This window comes from Sphaeramia orbicularis, chromosome 5, assembly GCF_902148855.1.
Source record: "Sphaeramia orbicularis chromosome 5, fSphaOr1.1, whole genome shotgun sequence".
NCBI lineage: Eukaryota > Metazoa > Chordata > Actinopteri > Kurtiformes > Apogonidae > Sphaeramia > Sphaeramia orbicularis.
Genome location: NC_043961.1, coordinates 41,806,845 through 41,831,096, shown reverse-complemented (window position 1 = coordinate 41,831,096; position 24,252 = coordinate 41,806,845). Strand labels below are relative to the sequence as shown.

Genomic DNA, 24,252 nt, shown 5'->3' with positions numbered 1-24,252 from the left:
ATATAGGACAAAGGGTCAAATGTGTCCTTAAGCTGCTGTGACAACAAAAGCAGGAAGAAACAACACACACACCTGATATGAACGGTCAACAAGTACAAACAGCTGTCAGAGGAAGGAAACAAGGAGAGGAAACAAGGACATGAGAGGAAGTAGGGGAAGGAGAGGAGAGGAGAGGAGAGGAGAGGAGAGGAGAGGAGAGGAGAGGAGAGGAGAGGAGAGGAGAGGAGAGGAGAGGAGAGGAGAGGAGAGGAGAGGAGAGGAGAGGAGAGGAGAGGAGAGGAGAGGAGAGGAGAGGAGAGGAGAGGAGAGGAGAGGAGAGCTTTAACTGATCCTTTATCAGTAAAAACTATCATATACAAATTAAAAAACATAAACAAAAATAAAAAGCAACATACCAATACATACCCACCACCTCTATACATACTTACATACAGTATTTACAATACACTTACAGAAATTAAGAGTAAGGGACAGTCCATCCACAACACATAATACATCCTGGACCCCCCAGACAGAAACAAATCCTTCCATCTCAGACATCATTTTGTAGTATGTGAACTCTATCCTCAGGCATGCTGCTACCAGCCCCCTGAACATAGAGTTCACATCCACAAACTCTGTTCCCTTCATTTTATTCCTCTTCTCTTCTGCAGCACAGATGGACAATGGTGGGAACTCACATGTCCTCAGTAACTGTCCTTCTTCAGACCGCCTCCCTAATGCCTCCCTAAAGAGACCAGGGAGTCCATCCATGATTTCTCTCAACACCTTTTTCAGTATATGAAGGGAACAGATCTTAGTTTCCTGTCTCAGTGCTGCTGCTGTCTTCCACTGTCCCTCAGACCTCAGATGTACCAGCTTGTTAATACCAGCTGCAGGCAGGGTCTAACACACATAGTCTGAGTTCAGTAGTTTGCTTTGGATGAATGAGTTGTGAAATAGAGGTTAATCTCCAACAAAACCAAAGCACTGAGAGCATTCTCTCTTTGATTTTAAAACAGACTTCCATGCAATGAGGACTGATTGGAAAAACTCCTAAACTCTTTATATCCTCCTTGCTCCACTGAAGTCCAGCTGGTAAAGAAGGCATTTCTTTATCTGTCCACTCTCCCAGCAGAAGGTCTTCACACTTGGACCAACTTTCATATAAGACAATTTTTTTCTAAAGAATTCTGATGTTATTTGGACCAGTAATGAACAGCCCTGATATAGAGTTTGTCTAATCTGGCTGCTTGTACACTGCCTTCACTGACTTTCACCTATGTATAATGTTTTGCTCTTCTCACATCTGTGATATCACTGTAACACTGGACAGAAGGAAGGCTGACTGAGGATGAGGTTCTTGTGTGTTCCTGTCTGAAGGATGAAAGGACAGTGGAGGCTAATTAGTAGAGAGTGCTAGGGCACCGCCCACCTGTCTCACACGAAGAAGATGATAGGAATCACATCAAATAATTTTATAAAAACATGAATATTTAAATGAAACTGCCATAGGCAGTGCATTTACCGGAGGCCTTTGAAAGAGAACTTTGGCCTATAATTTTATGCTTTACAACCTGATACTAGTCGTTTTTCTGCAAAACTGAGGGAGTTATTGTCAAAAATTGGGTATTTTGAAAATCATGACTTTGAGTTTGACCTTTCAAGGTCATCAAAGGTCAACAAAATTGGTACCAAATGAAAGACCATATTCATCTTCCTCTAAGTCAATAATACAAAATTAGTCAATATCCGTCTTAGTTTTCAACATAGAAGCCATTTTCTGAATTAGTAAATTAGACGCTTGAGCCCTGGTCACTTTAGATGTCAATTACTCAAAATCTATATATACACATGTGACAAATGAGGTAGGAAATGGGTAGAGAATAGAATTTCTAATAATTTGGCGTAGTAATGACTATGATGCCATAAACAGGGGTTTGAATCCAGGCAGAAGCAGTAATAACACAATTTATCCCATAGGTTAACTTGTATGTTTTTATCTCCATGTGATTTACCTGTCCTACCTCCACCCCGGTCTAAATACATTGTCCATACGATCAGTGGAAAAGACACTTACCAGGGACATATCTGACTTTAACAACAGAGTCATTGATAAATGTACACGTTTGAAGGACAGACGGTGAAATTTACATATAAAAAATACATCATTAAAAACACATACTGTGCATTTTTAAATTAATTTTAATTAATATTTTAAAATACTGGTGCATGTGTTTTGGCGTACCCTAGTGGTGATATGTGGTTATAGTACTGCGCCAACAAATAATAATTTCACCAGCCGACACTGTGTAAGGAACTGTTTCAGTCTCCTGCCAGCACAATAACACAATAACTAACCTACTGTCAAATTCTTTCAGCTGATCATTCAGTTTCTTTAACAGTTTTCTGTGGTCAGCACCAGAGTTGTAAGCATATACGTTAAATAAACACAAATCGTGGCCTGTGCAGTTTGGATTCTGTCCTCTTCTATATCACATGCAACAACATGGAAACAAGGAGAGGAAACATGGGCTCTTCTCATTTGTCTATTTGTGCCTCCTCATCTCCTCTCTCCTCATCTCCTCTGTCCATCTAGTCCTGGTTCTCTTGTCCATCTTGAAGAAAGTCTTCATTCCCATAATGCATCTGGATGAGGGAGGAGTTGTGAGTATGGGTGCTCGTGTATGCTTAAAGACTGTTCAGCATCCATGACGTATAACAGATGTGATGTGTTGGATGATTGATTGCATCCTCTTCAGACCCCTCCAGTCTGTTTGTCTGTTCTTCCCCTCACTGTTCTTTTGTAACTAAACAGATCAATAACTTTATAGACTGAATAATAGCAGATCAGTGGAATCATAAATCAGTAGGACAGACTGATTCTCTTCATCTCCATGACTTTACCCCTTTTATGTTACTTCTCCATATTGACTGTGTAAGTATCAGCAAATGCATTGTCAAATTTTCTGCCTTTGATTTTTTTCACTATTTCTGTAGGACCTCATATTTTACATGCAAAATATAAAAAAAAAATCAATAAATACACATCATTCCATTCATGTCAAATGTCACGATGTAAAATTAATTGGGAGTGGATCCTTTTCACCTGACAAAGACTGACAGTACACCTCCTCCTCTGGGTGGGAGGGGGTATAGGAAAGGAAAGGATAAGAAAGGAAAGGAAAGGATGAGAAAGGAAAGGAAAGGATAAGAAAGGAAAGGATAGGAAAAAAAAGGGTAGGAAGGAGAGGAAAGGAAAGGAAAAGAAAGGAAAGGAAAGGAAAGGAAAGGAAAGGAAAGGAAAGGAAAGGAAAGGAAAGGAAAGGAAAGGAAAGGAAAGGAAAGGAAAGGAAAGGAAAGGAAAGGAAAGATGGGAAGAAACTGGATGAGGAAAGGAAAAGTCAGAGGAGCCAAGGGGAGTAAAGAGAGAAGTAGGAGAGGAGACAAAGAAAGGAGAGGAGGAGGAGGCTTTAAGTATAACAATAGCAGGAAGTCTGGTATTTGTTCAGTTCAGTTTCAGACTTTGTTGTTGGCCGGACATTATATAACCTGGCAGACTTTACCTTTAACTCACTATCACTATGGAAACCAGAGGGAAGGTGGAGCCTAAGGAGTCTGGTCCATCGTATTAGTTCAGATTGTGGTCATTTTGACAACTTCAGACACATTTCATTTGATAAATGTGATACTGATGTCTCTGCACAATCAGGGATCTGTGACATCACAGCCAGTCTGGACCAATCACGGTCCAGTATGTAAACCCTGATCCATGTGACTCCAGCAGCAGATCAAATATTTTCTAAAGTTACTTAAAAATAAAACTATCAGGAAATAAAAGGATGTAGAGAATGAGCATGTCTGAGGTTAGATGTGACCAACCCAGGTTTGTGCTTTTATTCACACAAATGTAGTTCATCTGAAAAATGTCCAGAGGAAATCGTAACTTTATGATCAAAATACAAGTTTAGTTAAAAAATTGCCTTTTCAGTCCATTACTTCAATTTGAACTGACATATGGGCCTAAAAAAGCCATACATTAGAAATGTGATCATTTCCAGAATTTGATTTTTTTTTTTAATATCATAATGTCTATTTTTTAACCTCTAATTTCCACTTCCAACTTCCATAGTTTCGACCTTTATAAATGTGGATTTTTTTGTTTGGTTTATCTTAGATACATTCTTATCGCATAATTTACATTTTATTCTTTAGAAATTCAACTTTTTATCAAATAAGTCTGAGTTTTCATCTCTTCCTTCTCCCTAATTTCCACTTACATCTGATAATTTCAAATATTCGTCAAAAATGTTATTTAAAAAAAGAAACTATTTCCCATTCTTTATCTACAGAACTTCAGTTTTTATCTAAAAATGTCTTGTTTTTAATCTCATATTCTTTCACAAAATTCTCATGAATTTGACCTTTTTAATAATGTCTAGATTTGACTACATTTCCACGTTCTTAACTACCATTTGTTTTTTTTTTCTCTAGTGCTGAGTAACATGCTAATGTAAACCCAATCAGGTTGCGTCTGTCACTGAAATGCATTGTGGGACTTACCCGATAGTAAACAAACAGACAGCAGCCCATCATGAGGATCAGATCGTGTTAATGAACCTCCTTAAACATCTGCTCCTCCTTCTCCTCCTCTTCCTCCAGATCACCTGTTCAGTCGAAAGTCTCGGTCCTCCTCATACACCTCCTTCACTCACATTGCTGTCCTCTCCTTCTTCTTCTCCTTGAATTTCTTCTCCTTCTTCTCCTCCTCGGACTGACTTTTCAACCCGTCTCCTCCTGTCTTCAACCCCCTTCTGCTCCTCAGTTTAAACTCCTCTATGAGTGGATCTGCAGACCCTCAGGAACAGGAACCCTGCTCATTTTGTGTGTGTGAGTGTGCTCCCATTGGACAAACAGGAAGTGACGGTCGTCGGGGGAAACAGGCCGTGTCTATAATTAGGATATACGGGAGACACCGAGACACCAGCAGTACAGACAGTTTACATAGACCTTAAAAATAAGAACTGAACACAAACACACTGTACGTGTGTGTGTGTGTGTGTGTGTGTGTGTGTGTAGTAAATACACAACAGACCAGTGGGTACCTCATGTTTTCAGCTCAAGACCCTCAGTTAAAAACAGACCAGGACTTGATTCGTCCACTGTCCCAACATCAGATGCTGTTTGAAAGACTTTCATTTTTAACACGTCAGCTTGACAACAACACACTGTCACCAACTAACACACACGAAACTAATACACACATACACACAAAACTAATACACACATACAGCTCAAAGTCACTTCCTATAATGTGCAATAATCCTACAAATGTGAATTATGTGCAATATGTCGTGCAATAATCTTTTGTCCTGCAATAACAATGCAATATTGATTCAATATTGAACAAAAAAATAAATGCACTATTTAAATATAATTAAAAATTAAATTTAAATATAGACTTTGTCCATAGATATACATACTATTAGTAGATATACATTAGACATATATACTGTCATAGAATGTTAATACAGTAAATCTGTGTCAACTCCTGTTTTGTCCATTTTTATTTTTTATTCTACTTTGGTCTATTCTTATGTTACTTTGTAAAACTGTAAAATTTATATTCTCTTTTGTTATCTATTTTTAGTTTTTGTAATTTTATATACGCTCCATTCTTATTTCTGTCGTACTGGTGTTTTATGAATATTGTTGCACTGACTGGAGCAGCATAATGACAATAAAGGCTATTCCATTCTACTAGTATGTGACCCATGGGGAACCACAGGTTCTAGATGTGGTGGTTTTTATGCTGGGGAGAGCAGACTTTTGGGAAAAGATGTTAGTCTATATTTTAGAAGTAGTGACATAAAAATTATTTAGTAAATCATTCTTTAAAATGTAAACGACAATTAATATACAGTGTTGATACCCAGGTGCACTTGCAGAGTGAAATTGTGAGGTACACAGGGAGTGCACGGACAGGGGTAGGGAGTGAATGACTAGTCCGTAAGATGGGGGGCAATTTGTAATACCGGGGGGGGGGGGGGGGGGGGGGGTTTGGTGGGAGTTCTCCATAAGTACCTGGACGTACCTTACCTATCTCTTTCTATATATGTCAGTCTCTCTCTCTCTCTCAAATGTCAGTCAGTACACACTCAGTACGCACAGATCGTATGGCTGCAGGCACCAATGTTAAAACCGATATATCGGGACTGGGAGTAAATGCAGCATTCCTGTTTTTAACTTAATTTCCCATCATGCAGCGTGGTACTGCGTTTCTGTGATTGTAAGCCAATTGTATTCCAAAATTACTAATATCTACGAAAATATTGGTCATATCAACTTGCCGAGATATCCGTGGGGAACCTGTTAATACCGATATGTAGGGACTGAAGCTAGTAAATGCGTTGTTCCTGTTTTGAACTTCATTTCCCATCATGCAGCGTGGTACTGCGCTTCCAGTCAACCGAGTTGTGTGATTGCAAGGCAATTGTACTCCAGAATGACTAATATCTCCAAAAATATTGGTTCTATCAACTTGCCAAGATATTTAATGTGGCAACAGGACTATTCTTCAACTGTAGGTACCAAATTGGCCAAGTAAAAACATCTCAGTTTGTCAGAATTGTGCCAATACACACACACGCACGTACGCACGCACGCACACACACACACACACACACACACACACACACACACACACACACACACACACACACACACACACACACACACACACACACACACACTCTAAGACCTTCCAGTATTATGATATAGATTGTATTGTATTGTATTGTATTGTATTGTATTGTATTCTAAACAAACCAGTGTTCATTTACAGGAACAGCCACAGGCCTGGACACTGGTTCTTCTGTCCTTTTGGACCTGTTATGCCTTGTTACATTTTATTCTGTTTTTTAACCCATAAAAACCCAGAGCTACTTTTGTTGCAGTTCCCAAATAATTTTTTGTCTATATTTAACCTTTCTTAAGTGATTCATCCATATTAATTATAATATTATCCTGTGTATTTTTTGTTTCAATGACAATCTGGTATTGTGCTGAGACCGAAATGGGGGGCATTAGTCTGTATAAGTATCAACATCAAGCAGCATGTTATGTCAATGGCGAATTTGAAGAATGACTGAATAAGATGAATTACTGTATTTTACACCACTTATTTACATGTATTAACAGGATTAGTGGATCAGCAGGTATTAAACAGTTCCATCAGTAGATGATTTAGGTTAAAGGTGTATGTTTGGGTCTTTATGGGTTAAAATAGTTTTCTCTTCCATCTTTTTATGTCATTTTTACATTCTTACGTCTTTTACACCATTTTGTCTTGTTGCATCTTTTACAAGTACATTTCACATTTGACTTTGTGATGTCCAGATGTTATAAACTCACCCATTCATGATTATATTTAATTTCACAGGACATGTATGTAACTTACAACAGAAAATCAGAGACTTAAAAGAGGTGATAGACTGAGTAAATAAGACAAAATTCTATTTTCACAGAAGTTTCACAAGACATTCTCTAAAAGACAATATGAACTAATGTCCTTTATTTAATTGAAATATTTATATTTTATATTTACAATATAAACTCATCAGGGTAAAAAGACTGAAAATCTTGCCGTGTCAAATCAGTATTTTTGAAGGTTATCAGTGTTTGTGCCTGATGATGGTACTGATGGTACTGATCATCCCAGTGTGTTCTGTGATGACCATGGTCTTCTTACCCCTTTGAAGGACCATCTGTCAGAAGGAAGGAGACAGAACGACGACGTCTCCTTTTGTAGCTTCGACCTGAAGGAAAATGAGGAATGAAGAAAGAACAGGGAGAAGAGGAAGAAAAACACAGGGAAGAGAAAACAGGTATTTATAGTTTAGAATTCTATTCTCTATAACAGACCCCACAGGGAGGGAGAATGCATAGCGCCCTCTGCTGGAGACACCACTCAGCACACAAACAAACAAACAAATATGGTAGATAAATCCATTTACAGACAGAAGCTGAAGTCAGTTTATCCGCTACACTTGTGTGAATTCCATGTGTTTCCATTAACTGGCTAAAAGTAAATAAATTCTTGCTACTTGAAGTGCTCTGTTCATTTGTATTTTTAAGTCTGAAAGTCCAACAAATACTAAGGCATTAAATCATTCTTCTAGAAATATTATTAACCCAAAAAGACCCAAACATCTACCTTTAACCAAAACCATCTACTGATCTAAACTGTTTAATACCTGTTGATCCACTAATCCTATCAATCCATGTACATAATTGGTGTGAAATGCAGTTAACATGCAGTGAACATGGAAACACCATCATCTTCTACAGCACTGATTCACCAGTAAAACCCATAGAGTTAGATGAATGACAGTGGATGGACACACTGGGTTTATGTTCAGTTAATGAGAGATTAGACTGAAAAAAGTCACTTGTTCTTTAGTTTTCTCTGTTCCGATATAATATCTACTTATAATAATCTTTGAATGTACTCTGAGCTTTAATGAACATCTGCATGATCAGTGAATTAAATATAGAACAAAACACGATTTTCACTGACAAATACAAATTACAGAGGATTATACTACAATAAATGGTGATAAATCACTTAAGAAAAGTTAAACAGAGAAAAATTCATTTGGAAACTGATATAAAAGTAGCTCTGGGTCTTTGTGGGTTAATGATTCTGCAGATTTAGTCATTTTCTGCAGAAACGACCTTAACATTTGGACTGATTTTCATACATTTCTGTCAGGATTAAAAACAGACGAAGAGAAAATAAACATAACAACATGAGAAAAGGCAGAGGAGCAGCCACCTCCTCTGAATGATTGTGTGTTACAGGGTGGGATAGTTTGAACGATTGGAAAAGAACTGCAGCTTCAAGGAATGAATGAGTCACACACTGAAACACATGTAGACACACACACACACACACACACACACACACACACACACACACAACATGCCTGTTTCACTAACCCTGTGAGGACATCTCACTGTATTTCCACTAATAATGTTAATAACATTCCAGTCACAATCAGAAACTCTCATGTATCCACCTCAGTCACAAAGCCTGGGGTCAGAGGTCAGGGCTGAACCTTCCAATGTGGATACAATAGGAAAATACATCAGTGTCTAATGACCATGTGATCCCTGATCTGAGGCTCAGACGTGGATTTAATGAAGTAAAAGTGTTCAGGACTTCAGAGGGTGAACAACAACTGAATCAAAGTCCAGGAGAAAAGACGGAGGAAAAGTTGTATGGAGCTGCAGCTATTCAGTATTTTTGTAATCGATCAGTCTATTTAGTATTTTGTATAATTGGATTTGATTAAATAATTATTCTAATAGGCTAAAAAAAAAAATTGTAAAAGTGTGAAAAAAGACATTTGTGAAAATAACAAACAACTGAAACAACCACAAAAAAATCTAAAAGGATATAGAAAAGATATGTGTATAGAAATAACAACAACAATAACAACAACAACAATAACCACAATAACAACAATAACAACAACAAAAACATTAGTGGATCAACAGTTAGTTCTACTACAACTACCAACAAACCAACCCCATCTATCCAAAGACTGAATCAGTCACTGAATAAAGAATAAAACTCATTCTTTCCATCTGTTTTATGGAATCATCCAGTTTTATTAAACTCAAACTCATAGATACTTACTTTAACAGTGGATAAAATAACACTGTCTGATAATGTTGATGTGTCAGCTAATGGTTTATATTATAGCTCTGTTAGCTTAGCTCTGTTAGCTAAGCTCTGTTTTTAGACTGAAAATAGCAACAGTAAAACCACAAATCACCTTGGTTTTCTGTTGGGTTTGTGTTGTTAAAAACTGAACTAAAGATCTGTTTGTATTCCACAAACAGGGTCAGAACTGTCACAGTTTAGTCTGAACTGAGGATCCACAAACAGCAATTTAGCAACAATAAGAGCATCCCATGATAAATATACACCTTCGTAATCCTCAGAATCAAATTCACCCGTGTAGAAAAAATGCTAACATTTACCATCCAACTTCATTCTGTATATTTACAGCTGAGTACAGTCCTGCAGTAATTCAGCTTTTATCACTGACTCACTTCCATCCACTGTAACAGTTGTTTCTTAATGGTTCTCATCCCATCAGGTCACTTTCTGATGCTTTGGTCAAAGGCCAAAGTGACTCACTATTCCCTCTAGTGGTCACATAAATCCCCATCAGTGTATCTTCATATCTATAGTCCAATACAGCAGCATCTTAAACAAACTTCAAAGCTTTCTTTATATAATGATCATTTGAGGACATTGGTTTTTAGGACCTGACATATAGCCTCCTAAAGTTGTTGTTTTTCTTCATATCTTTTACATCTTTTCATTTTCTTACAGTTTGTATCATTAATCTAAACCACAAGTAAACAAATACCATATGCAAATAAATAATGATGTGGCATATACCATGTTACTGTGATTGGTGTCAATATACTTATTGATATAAATACAAACACACACATACACATACACACACACACACACACACACACACACACACACACACACACACACACACACACTGTTCATGAAGTTGCAGGGCAGCATAGTCTGGGTAGAAATATGATAATTAGTGAGAGAACAAATAGCATCAACAGTGGAATAGTTGTGGAGCCGCAGATCCACATTCCTCCACCCTCACCTGTCACTGACTCACCTGTAAACACACACACACACACACAGGCCATGTGTGGACACAACACTGAGGGACAGATGTCTACTCCAACTCCCACGGTGCATTTCACCAACACAGCCTACGTCCACACTGACTTTAAGTGGAAGTTAAAGGTTCGGACGCAGAGAAACGGGAAAAATCCATCTGATGAAATCATTGTTTACTGAAGTGAAATGTGACCACTAGACTGTGGATTAACTAAACCAATGTACCTGTAGGTTTGATAAAACCAAATTCTGTCTGTGCTTAGCGTGATGGTGTTTAATGTCCTCATCAACCTCATTTAACCACATGTTCAAACCAGACTAGTAAAGTCATTATTGAGTATGCACACATGTGTAAAAACTCACCTGCTGGGTATTAAACCTGTTCAGTTTTGTGAATCACTGAGTCTTTTTCCATCTACACTAATACTCTGATCATTATCAGAGAATTATTGATCATGTCTAATCTGATCTGTCTGATCAGATAACAGCAGTAATCTGATTAAAATAAATCAGATTAACACACCTGGATTTGTCCCTAATACTCCCATGTCTTCCTACATGCATACAGGTTAATCTGATTTATTTAGTTCTGTTACATCTGAACATGTGGAAAAACTCGTAAATCATAGAAAACACAAGTGAAGTAGAAGACAATAATAGAAAGTTGGATTCTACGTCACTATGTACGTACGACCTCTAAAAGAAATCCAATGATGGACTGGAGCGTCTAAACCAGGGTTCATGGATTATCCTATACCTGAAGTGACTTAAACGCATCAAATCTGATTACTACAATTATTAGATTACTTTCAGTTACTGAACTAAACAACTCCACCTGAACTAAATGACTCCAACTACACTAAACGACTCCACCTGAACTAAATGACTCCACCTGAACTATATGACTCCACCTGAACTAAACGAACACCTGATCCAAATGACTCCATCTGACCTAATTGACTCCACCTGAACTAAATGACTCCATCTGAACTAAACGACTCCAGCTGAACAAAATGACTCCACCTGAACTAAATGACTCCACCTGAACTATATGACTCCTCCTGAACTAAACAAACACCTGATCCAAATGACTCCACCTGAACTAAACGACTCCACCTGAACTAAACGACTCCACCTGAACTAAATGACTCCACCTGATCTAAACGACTCCTCCTGAACTAAATGACTCCACCTAAACTAAATGACTCCAACTGAACTAAATGACTCCATCTGAGCTAAATGACTCCACCTGAACTAAAAGACCATTGCTGAACTAAATGATTCCGCCTGAACTAAATGACTCCACCTGAACTAAATGACTCCATCTGAACTAAATGACTCCACCTGAACTAAATGACTCCATCTGAACTAAATGACCCTAGCTGAACTAAGCGACTCCACCTGAACTAAACGACCACCTGATCTAAATGATTCCAACTGAACTAAATGACTCCACCTGAACTAAACAACTCCACCTGAACTAAATGACTCCACCTGAACTAAATGACTCCACCTGAACTAAATGACTCAAGCTGGTCACTGAGCTCCAAAAATAATAAGAGCCATTAAAGAAGAAGATGAAGAAGGAGAAGAAGAAGGTGAAGAAGGAGAAGAAGAAGAAGGAGGGGGAGGAGGGGGAGGAGGAGGAGGAGGAGGAGGTGAATTCCATGTGTTCCAGAGGTGAACTGATAGTGGAGGCTGATATCACCGTCCTGCCTTCATCTGTCTGATCCTCTGTCGTCTCTGCTTCAGATCAAACATCTCATGTAGTTAAACCTGTGAGTCCACATGTTCACAACTACAACCATGAGCAGACGTCTGGTCTCATCTGGACACATGTCCTGTCATGTTGGACCGTTGATCATTCTAACATCACTCTGACATCACTGTGACATCACTCCTGTCTATAGATCCCACCTTGTGTCATGTGTTTATGAGTGTGTGTGTGTGTGTGTGTGTGTGTGTGTGTGTGTGAGACGTGTATTATCTATCTATCTGTAGGACTTCTGAACTTTGTTTTGTCTTGAAACCTTTCATATTGAACTACAACCCCAGCAGGCTGCTGCTGTGTGTGTGTGTGTGTGTGTGTGTGTGTGTGTGTGTGTGTGTGTGTGTGTGTGTTTACAGACTAAGTCATTCTGAGGCTAACTTGTGACTCACTGAGCTGAGCAATAAACCCTCTTTTCTTTCTCTGCCTGTCGACGACCATAGTATTTCAGCCTTTATCAACTACAGAACCACTGACCCACAGACAGACAGACAGACAGATAGACAGACAAGCAGGCAGATAGACAGACAGACAGAGATACAGGCAGACAGTGAACCTCCCTGTCTGTGTCTCACATTGTTTAAACCCACAGATCAGACTCTTATTTTCACAGGTTTTATCCATAAAGACTGAAAAAGTCACAGCAGTTTCTTACCTTGAGCCTCGTTGACATCCATCACCTGTCTGCATCGGACTGGACGATCCAGACAGACAGACAGACAGACACACAGACAGACGGACAGACAGACAGATGTTGCTGTCAGTTTAAAATCCAACAGAAGTAAAGTTCTCTGATTCTAAATGCGCTTTAAGTCAAAGTTGAACTCGGAATTTCAGCTAAAAACAAACTGAGTGTGGAACCTCACTCTGACGGTCAATATCCGGGACTAGAGGACGGCTGTTTCCGGTGAACCCTTCACAATAAAAGCACATACACAACTAAGTTCCGAGTGGGGTAGGGTTCTTTTCTTTTCTTTTCTTTTCTTTTCTTTTCTTTTCTTTTCTTTTCTTTTCTTTTCTTTTCTTTTCTTTTCTTTTCTTGTCTTTTCTACATGTAGACTGCTGTGCATTTAGCTGTTAGAATAAACTAATATAATGTGTCTAAAGCAATCACTCTATTGGATAGATAGATACATAGATAAAAATAGTGAAGAGTATGAAAACAGACCTGGACACACACACACACACACACACACACACACACACACACACACACACACACACACACACACACACACACACACACACACACACAAAACCCTGGATAATGAAACTGTAAGATACAAAAAAAAAGGGTAATGTTCAGTATGATGAAGGTGCAAAATGACATTTAAATGCATGGTAAAAATAGATTTATGACCAGAGTTTAACCATCAGACAGAGGTCAGTTATTCAGCTATTGTAAAGTGAGATGTTATGTGGCACGAAATTCAATTAATTAATTTACCCAAATATGAAAACAAAGACATTTAACATAATAGGCATTGTTGTAAAGTTAAAATAACTAAAATAAATACTTTTTAACATGTGTTTTAGAAGAATTAAACCCTGTTTTGCCACATTGTGGAAGTGGAAGTGATGACTTGGGACCAGGGTTGACTAACATTGAATATTTTGTGGTTTAAATTGAACCATAAAACTCAAAGCAGATCTATTATAAATAAGGAAATAATCAAAATAAAATAGTGGGTTTTAGTCAGTGTTAAAATCCAAGTACTGGCTGTTTTATTTTGGCAGGGGTTCTGTGCTGAGCTGCTGACTTTGTGCCTTTGAACCCGACTGTCTGATTCCTCTCCAGGCTTCTGTTGTTTCAAGCACTGATGCTTCACAGCTCACACACTATACAGCTGTCTGCTGAACTTCACGTCATGGAGGGGCGTGTGTGTATGTGTGTGTGTATGTGTGTGTGTGTGTGTGTGTGTGTGTGTGTGTGTGTGTGTGTGTGTGTATGAAGCCAAACCCGTTCTTCAGGCTGCAGCAGATCAGACCAGAACTGGCCATAACACAATAGAAATACTTTACCCTGAAGAAGGAACTGAATCACAACAGAGGCAAATCTGCAAATCAGTGAAAGAGATGAAAGTACAAACCTGAGAGGATAGAAACATTCTCAGACGGATTCTGACTGAAACTTGTTAAAAAAAAAAAAAAAAAAGAAAAGAAAAGATCTGAAAACTGTCCACTGAGGTAATGACAGTGGGGGTTAGTGTTCTAGGTTCCACTGACCCTGTAGAACCCAGATCTAACCCAGATGACAACACAGACGAGGTCCATTCAAACAGATACAAATCCAGAATGTTCCTCCTGTTAGACCTTATTCCTCTGTAATGGACTGGCAGTAGGTTCATGGAGTTTGTTCCAGTTTTGTTTGTCCAGGTGGACAAGGATTGGACTGGAAAAGAAAAATGTGCAGTGCTTCTGTTTTTGCATAGTTTGTACAGTTTGCACTTTAATGTTCTGAGATATGCAATGGAAACGGGCTCATTGTACCCACTGATATTGTTAAAATGTTCATCTTTGTTACCAAAATTGGTTTGTTGTTCTAAGAAAAGTAACTTTATTGTCATACTTGTAAGATAATTGCACATCGCCTTTTTTGTTTGAAAAAATATTGTCTCAGGGAGCAGTCTTGTTGAGTTTATTTATATTTTTTGAGCAAAAATCTAAGTTATTTTCATTTGCACAACAAATTATTCAAGGAAAAGCAAAAAGTATTCTTACAATATTGATGTTTCTTTCAATAACAGTTATAAATGCACCACTGTTACAATACTGACATCCATCTGCCATTGAATCACTCCACACCTACCCACCCCCCCCACCCCCCACCCCCCACCCGCATTTGATCAAAGGCTGTGATTGGAGGAAATCAGTGTGAAAGGGAGTGGTGCCAGACTGATCTGCCAATGATGTGTCTGGTTCTCATGAGACTGAAGCAAATGTGAAACAAAGGGAAAGTCCAACAGTAAAAGCAGCATCTATGATGGTGTGGGGCTGCATCGGTGTTCACCTGTGTGTGAAACAGACATCGGCTTCCATCCAAGTTTTCCCTGGCGTCTGTATTTGGGATGTTTATGACTGTAATGTAGCAAGTCAATTACTTAATCAGATGAAGTGACGTGCAGATTATATATTTTCAAAATGTTTGTAATTTTTTTTTTTTGTCTTTCTCTTGGTGGGATGCATAGACCTGCAGAAGAAAGTAAAGTATAAGTACAACTAAAAGTTAATAATGTAATAGTGTGGGGAAAATTGGACTTACCCTTGTCCCTCTGGTCTTGTCCCAGGTGTTCCGGCTAAAAGACTCCCCAGGGAGCTGGAGCACCTTAAGAACATTCTGGGAGGGACCATTGTGAGAGGAGCAGCAGGGGGGTTTAAACTTACCTTTGTGCCAAATCTAATCTACATTTATGATGTACACTGCTAACTTCATTCATTCATTTTCTGAACCCACTTTATCCTCACTAGGGTCACGGGGTGCTGGAACCTATCCCCTGCTAACTGAATGAAAGATATATTTTTGTAGACTTTGTTAACTGTAGTGTACTTTTTGAAATGTGTAGTTTTAAAGAATTAATTGCCATTTAAGTGAACTTTCCTGTGCTCCAGCTTAGTACACGCCTGATCAAAATTTTAAGACCGACTGAAAAATTGCATGAATTTACATTTTGCACTGGTGGATCTTAAAGCTGCGGGAGACTTTCGTCACAAATTTTTCATCAAATCTGTAAAACCCGAGTCATAGCCAAAGTATCACGAATCCGTAAGTCTACCTACCAGCTTTGTGTGTAAACAAATAGTTGGTTTATGGTGGAGTACACCTTGAAATTGTTCACTGTGAGGGAAGAGATTCAGGTGAGTAATCACGGAAAGACTTGCAGATTCGTGGTACTTAGGCTATGACTTGGGTTTTACAGATTTGATGAAAAATTGGTGACGAAAGTCTCCCGCAGCTTTAAGAAGGTTCTAAGAAGAATTTCAAAATGTAAAAAGAAGAAATGGGAGTGAGACAAAAAAAAATTGAGTAAACAATTTATTGAAAACAATAATTGAACTGAAATAGGCTGTTCATCAGCTGATCAAAAGTTTAAGACCACAGCCTTTAAAAGCCAAAATCTGTGCAAAAATGTAGATTCAATGTCATTTTCTGTCAGGTATTCACACTGTCATGACCTCCTGATGGCAAAGGCACAAAAGCTTTCTCTCTTTGAATATGATCGGATTGTTGAGCTGCATCAGCAAGGCCTCTCGCAATGCACCAACGCTACTGAGGTTGGACGCAGTAAGACAGTCATTGTGAATTTCTTAAAAGATCCTGAGGGTTATGGAACAAAAAGTCAAGTGGTGGACCACAAAAAATTTCGCTGGTGTTGAGCCTGAGGATCCAATTGGCTGTCCATCAGGACACGGGATGATCCTCAACCCAAATTAAGGCCGTTACTGGTGCCAACTGCAGCCCAATAACCATCAGATGGCATCTGTGAGAGAAGGGCTTTGAGAACAAAAAACGTCTTCAGAGGCTTCGTCTCCTTCAAAGCCACAGAGTTGCCCATTTAGACTTTGCAAGAGAGCACCAAACATGGGACAGTGAAAGTTGGAAGAAAGTTTTATTCTCTGCTGAGAAACAATTTAACCTTGACAGTCCTGATGGCTTCCAATGTTACTGGCATGACAAGGAGATCCCACTTGAGATGTTTTCTACACTGCACAGTGGAGGGTGCACCATCTTGAACTGAGGTGCTTTCTCCTTCAGTGGAACATTGGAGCTTCAGGTTGTGCAGGGGCATCAAACGGTGGCTGGCTATGTGGACATGTTGCAGGGGGCATCCCTCATGACTGAGGGCCCTCGTCTGTGTGGTAATGACTGGGTTTAAAAACAGGACAACGCTGCAGTTCATAATGCCCGCCTGACAAAGGACTTCTTCCAGAGGAATAACATCACTCTTTTGGGCCATTCTGTGTGTTCCCCTGACCTAAATCCAACTGAGAACATTTGGGGATGGATGGCAAGGGCAGTTTACAAAAATTAACATCACTTCCAGACAGTGGATGCCCTCCGTGAAGCCATCTTCACCACGTGGAGCAATGTTCCCACTAGCCTTCTGGAAACACTCCCATCATAATGATTAATAAATAAATAAATAAATAATCCAACTAAATAAACCTTTTTTTTTTTTTTTTTTTTGCACATTTTGCACATTTTAAACTTTTGTCCTTGTCTATTTTTGTAAATATTTTCTATCTTTGGTAATGTGAATAACATGCACTTTGGTCTGCACCTGGACACTTTGCCTCAGCTCTACTCTGACTGCTAAAGGGATAGGCTTACCAATGACAAAAACTGCATTTCCAAGTGAATGCTTTATTTAGTTCTGTACGTCTGAACATCATCCATCCAAGTTCAGACCAAACGACAAAAAGAAAAACCTGTTCCACCATCTGTGGATTGTGTTAGTACAAAGAGAAAAAAGACCCAGATTCCACAGAATGTAAACTGTGGTCACCACAACAGCAGATGCTTCAAAAGTGGAAACTGCTGTGAAGAAACTACAGATTCGAAAAGGTGGAGGTGGATCAGTCCAGTTACTGTTGGCTCCAGATTCTGAAGGTGCATTAAAAGTTCATCGTAGATAAAACACATTTATCAACATCCTAAAAAATGCCAGTTAAAGGATGAAATGGCTTCTGTGAAAGGTGTTTGAGGGTCTTTAACATCCTGACTGAAATCTTTAGACCAGTGGTTCTGAACTGGGCTGGGTTCAGGACCCACTATCACCACCAATGACAAGACCAGACCCACAATCATAAAAGTTCAACTTCTAAAATGTATTTAATATAAAGATGGTGTGTTTTGATCCTGAGATCATACAGAATATCACAGTATGAAAACACAGAAGACACATTTAATGATATAACCAAACTGACCAGCAGCTGGTGATGATAAATATGGAAATACTAGCACATTGACTTATGGGGAACCACGGGTCATATTAATATTGATATCTAGGGACTGAAGTTAGTAAATGTGTAGTTCCTGTTTGTAACTTATTTTCCCATCATGCAGCATGGTAAAGCACTTCCGGTCAACCAAGCAACAGGATTGTAGGCTACTGTACTCCAAAACGACTAATATCTCCCAAAATATTGGTCCAACTTGCCGAGATATTTAATGTGGAGGTGAGACCGTTCCTCAACTGTAGGTACCAAAATGGCCAGTTAAGAACGTCTCAATGTCTCAAAACTGTGCAGACACACACACAGAGACCTTCCAGTATACTGATATAGATTTCCTTTAACACAAAATTACGTAAATTTGAACCAAAACTAAAAAGTGAACTCAGTTAAAAATTAAAAGTTCATTCAGTCAATTATTGAAGAATTAAACACCGAGGTTTTTGTCCCATGGACATAAAACCACATCTGATAGACTCGTTGTCATACCTGAGTTTCTCCATGATATGAGTACAAACTTTTGATTCTTCTTTATGCTGTGAAATGTCTGGTGTTCATTATCATTACAGTGCATTACTGCCCCCTACTGTTGGGGAGTGTGAATGGACAGGGCTCAGCTCCATAAAAAATAAAGCACAAAATTGGTTTATTAACATCATTTTTTTTCCCAGACAAAGGCCCACAACCCACTGAAAATGGGTTTGGACCCACTTTAGGGTCACGACCCACTATTTGAGAACCAGTGTTTTAAAGGAATGCTGATGCTCATCCATCCTATAAGTGAGTAACCGGCTATAGTGGAGTCTGATTGAACAAGTGGAAAGTGTGGATTTTTTTTTTTTTTATGTGTTTTGGCCCCACTGACAAAAACCCACCATCAAACACAGACAAAAATGCCTGAATCCATCAAAAAGTAAAGTAATGTGAATCACCAGAAACGCAGATCAATATGGGTTAAAAGCAGCTGTAGACACCGCCCACAGGAGGAAATATCACATACTCAGGGTTTCTGCAGGTATAAGCAAATCTAATTTAATACTTTTTAATGCCATTTTAATGCCACTTTAAACACATTTAATGCCCATGTCCAACTGCAGATACAGTTTTGTATATAGTTTGATATATAGGCCTACATACGGTTTACCATCGACAGGCTCTAACCAGGTTCTGAATAGTTCCTCCTTCAATCACTTCTACTGAAACTTGCATTTTCACATTTTTCCGACATTTGCTAATATTCCCTCCACTCTTTTGCCACAGCATGAGCACACTCACAGCACGTTGCATTCCAAGCATCCGGCATTGTGACATTGTGCAATGGCCATAAACAAAAGCCAATTCAAGGGTTCTACCTGTCAGTCATCACACTATACTTCCGATCAAAATTATTAAATGTTTATATAATCAAAATAAATCGTGAATAATAATGCTTTTTTTCCATCAAGTGTATTTAATTTTTTAATGCCTCTGGACATTGAATTTAATGCTTTTTATTGCCATTTAAGGCCTTAATTTTCAAAAATCTTTTTAATGACATATAATGGTTTTTAATGACCCACAGAAACTCTGTGAAAAGAATCAATACCTTCCTCAGAAATTAAATCAGTGAATAGGTCTGTAGGTAAAACTACTGACATGTGCCTGGATGGTTCAGAGGGTAACACTACTGTCTTAGATGTGGGAGGGTTTGAATCCCGATCCTATTGGTAACATTAATACCTTTCAGCCCTTATGCTGATTTTCTATTTTTTCAATGCCATGTGATCTACCTGTCCTGTCCTCCACCCCTTTTCTAAATACACTGTCCATTCTACCAATATTATTGATACTTGTCAGGGACATGTCTGACTTTAACCATTGAGTCATAGAAAAATTCACGTTTGAATGATAGATGGGGGCACTACAGAAAAGGCCTGTAATAAATAAATAAATAAATAAATAAATAAATGGGCTGTCAAAATTAACACATTAACGCAGATGAATCTTCCCATCTGCAACGCAGAATGACTCTTAAAGGGTCTGGTAACACATTTTGGCCAGTTTGCCCAAGTAGAGTTACTGTTGCGCATGCGCAAATAGGCAGTTGACCCAGTAGTGACAGGCAGCAGAACCAACCCATAAAGATGGAAGACGCTAAACAGCATGTTGACCCTCTGGTTGGAAATATGAGGACAAACAACCCCAAGAAGGAACAGTTTTTTGGAGTTGTTTTGTTGAAACTGTTGAAGGTGTTGAATAAACACATTAATTCCATATACATTCTCTTCTTTCTTGAGTCTGTTTGCTCATGCAAAATGAAATACGATTAATATAGATTAAAAATGAATGAATATTTAATCATGATTTATCAAAATTAATCCACAGCAACTCTGTGATTAATCTGATTAAAAACTGTAATCATTTCACAGGGGGGAAAAAAAAAAAAAAAAAAAAAAAAAAAAAAAAAATATATATATATATATATATATATATATATATATACACACACACACACACACACACACACACACACACACACACAACATCAGGACAACTTGGATACTGCACCACCAAAAAATAACTTCATCAGCCGCTACTGGTCATACACCATGGAAGTCAAACACAAAACAGAGTTAACACTGACCTATGAGGACAGAGGAGACCCTTAGAACCAAACATGTACTGATTAGAACAGAACCAATACTGAAGAGGGTGGAGGTTTCATCAACCACAGACATGACAATCAAACACACAAATCACAAAACCATCAAACCCAAATGTTTCATGAGATGAATTTATTTATTTCCTACATAGGGGTACTATAAAACAGTACAACAATTCTAAAAAATGTAGAAAAAATAGGAAAATAACAGTCTAACTATACAATATTTAAACAGAACAGACATTTCCGGGAGAAAAAAATAAATATGTACAGTTTGGAGACACTGCATCTTCCCTTTAAAAACCAGCCAAACCTGGTCCTGATAGATCCACATTCACCAGAGTCCAAGGACAGAACTCGGTCTGACGGAACCAAACAGACCTCTGGAAATAAAACTTGGACAGACCCACAGATGGAGACAAACATACACTAGGGTCTGATCCAACTCCTCACATCTGTCCTTGGAGCCATAGTTTGATGGGTTTTTCCTCATTACTAAAATTCCATGTTTTCTTCCATAAACTGGCGTCTACAGTTGTGTGTTTAAACTGGAATCTCTAAAGCAAAGCTGTCCTATTTATAATGCATCAAAGCTTTATGAAAAACATCACAATGCAATAAAAAGGTACTGTTAATACTCAGTAAAATGTAACCAAAATATTCTATATATTATGGTGCAGGAGTTCACAATGCATTTGAGTTGTGTGTTCTCTGTATTAAGATGAAGAAATTAAAAATAAAATGCCATAAATTCCGAGTCACATTAACAGGTTTTAGTAAAGGCAGTGGTTATCACATGTTCAAGACACTTATATGCTGATAATATGGAAAATAACGAAAACTGTTTCAGAATAGGACAGGAAACTCATGAACAGATAAACCTGCTGGAGCTGCTTTGGTCTGGGATCTTGGGTCTGGATGTCGGATCTGGATGGTGGATGTTGGTGCTCAGTAATATTTGATGGTTTGTCTGGTTGGTTTTGTAGGACTCTGAACCAAAGTGCCCTGTACCACTTGGTTTTAAACAGCTCTATCAAAGTGGACTTTTTACACATAAAGTTTACAGCTGTGAAGTACAGAAGACTAAGAATGGGATAAAGGTATTAACCGTCCGATATCCAGATGAACATATTATGCACACTTTGCACTTCATGTTATTAAAGGTCATATTATTTTTCACATTTAGTTTCAGGTCAGAATTCAAAAGTTGTTAATTTTTACATAATTTTTAAAATTCTGACCCAACACCCTGACCTGATTCTAACACCCTTCTACCAAGTGAGTACAAAATGTACACTGACATTAGCATTTAACATTTGACCTAGCACAAAAAATAATAATGAATATTAACCAATGTTGGTGTTAAGGGTTAAAAATATGACAGTTATTGAGTATTTGATATTTTTATTTATGGCTAAAGCTGATGAAATACAATTAAAAAAATGAAAAAAATGAAAGAATATTATTCTTTCTGAAACCTACGTGGAAACAGGGGCCTTGGTTCTGCTGGTGTTTTGTACCAGTGGATGCTTGTGCTTTCTAGACCTCTTTTTTGTGTTTAGTACCGGTGGATGCTTGGTTTGGACCAGTGGATGCTTTGTGTTTGTACCCGGGGATGCTTTGTGTTTAGTACGGGTGGAATGCTATTGTGTTTATGTACCAGTGGATGCTTTTGTGTTTAGTACCGGTGGTGGTGGTGGTCATTGCTTTGTGTTTGGTACCAGTGGACTTGCTTTGTGTTGTTTGTACCAGTGGAGTGCTTTGTGTTTAGTACCGGTGGATGCTTGTGTTGTAGTCTGGTGGATGCTTTGTGTTTAGTACCGGTGGATGCTTTGTGTTTTGTATGGGTGGGATGCTTTGTGTTTAGTACCGGTGGATGCTTTGTGTTTAGTACCAGTGGATGCTTTGTGTTTTGTATGGGTGGATGCTTTGTGTTTAGTACCAGTGGATGCTTTGTGTTTAGTACCGGTGGATGCTTTGTGTTTAGTACCAGTGGATGCTTTGTGTTTAGTACCGGTGGATGCTTTGTGTTTGGTACCAGTGGATGCTTTGTGTTTTGTACGGGTGGATGCTTGTGTTTAGTACCAGTGGATGCTTTGTGTTTAGTACCGGTGGATGCTTTGTGTTTAGTACCGGTGGATGCTTTGTGTTTAGTACCAGTGGATGCTTTGTGTTTAGTACCAGTGGATGCTTTGTGTTTTGTACGGGTGGATGCTTTGTGTTTAGTACCAGTGGATGCTTTGTGTTTAGTACCAGTGGATGCTTTGTGTTCAGTACCGGTGGATGCTTTGTGTTTAGTACCAGTGGATGCTTTGTGTTTTGTACCGGTGGATGCTTTGTGTTTAGTACCAGTGGATGCTTTGTGTTCAGTACCGGTGGATGCTTTGTGTTTGGTACCAGCCGACTCATCTTGTCCATTAACTAATCAGGATGCAGGTCCGAGTTTGTCTTTACATGAAACTGATTCATTATATCAGCAAATGGAACTACAGTGGTTCAACAGAATACATACATAGGATGTAGTGGTTACCAAGTACCAGGAAACCAGAACCCAACGGCTGCCACACAGCGGTTCCCATCATATATACTGTACATTAACCCGTCTGGTGTTCTGTTAATGATTCCAGTTCCGTTTCAATGGTGACTGGATGACAACACTTCTGACTCCAAAGGTTCAGACTGATACAGTTCTGTCCTGCTGTGATGTCATCAGCCTGTGTGTCTTCTGATTGGCTGGAGGCTGCAGTTCCCCTGGAATGACAGGTGCGTCACTCTGCTCAAGGTGATGCTGGTGCAGTTCAGCTCTGCACACTGTGGAGGCGCTGCAGCCCAGCGATGCCACGGCAGGAGGCTCCTCATCACCTGGAATGCACAAGCAACGCCTCACATTAAGTCAGATTTAACACATCGTTATCCTCATATCATAATTACCTAACTCACTGGACAAAATGTATGGACAAAAGTATGTGAACCTGTTGAATTCAGGTGTTTCTTTTCTAACAGGGGTCTGGGATACAAAACAATAACGACAAATGTCACAATATAGTTTTATATTGGGATAAATATCATATTGATTATTGATATTGATGTTTCTATGTCAGATCATCATGAACAGGACATCTTACAGCTGTACTTATGTCCATGTAGTTTAGAAACATCAATATTTTCTTAAAGTTTAAT

At 38.6% G+C, this 24,252-nt stretch overlaps 2 protein-coding genes across 3 annotated transcripts in view; both read right to left on the bottom strand.

Moving 5' to 3' along the window:
* The window catches only part of arhgef3 (Rho guanine nucleotide exchange factor (GEF) 3), a 43,661-nt gene extending 30,327 nt beyond the window's left edge, over nt 1–13,334 (bottom strand). The window contains exons 1-2 of one of the 2 annotated variants that reach the window (XM_030134476.1): nt 13,135–13,334; nt 7,730–7,796 (exon numbers count right to left, since the gene is read on the bottom strand). In XM_030134476.1, coding sequence (XP_029990336.1) covers nt 7,730–7,796; nt 13,135–13,169 — 102 coding nt within the window. In that variant the 5' untranslated portion in view covers nt 13,170–13,334. Of the gene's footprint in view, nt 1–4,542; nt 4,840–7,729; nt 7,797–13,134 lie in introns of those variants that run through there. The other variant, XM_030134478.1, reaches the window with a different exon arrangement.
* A 9,994-nt stretch (nt 13,335–23,328) lies between these two features.
* LOC115419601 (interleukin-17 receptor D-like) overlaps nt 23,329–24,252 on the bottom strand; it is a 92,053-nt gene continuing 91,129 nt past the window's right edge. Inside the window, exon 16 of the mRNA XM_030134497.1 lies at nt 23,329–23,934. Within this exon, the coding sequence (XP_029990357.1) occupies nt 23,747–23,934 (188 nt within the window). The 3' untranslated portion in view covers nt 23,329–23,746. The remainder of the gene's footprint in view (nt 23,935–24,252) is intronic.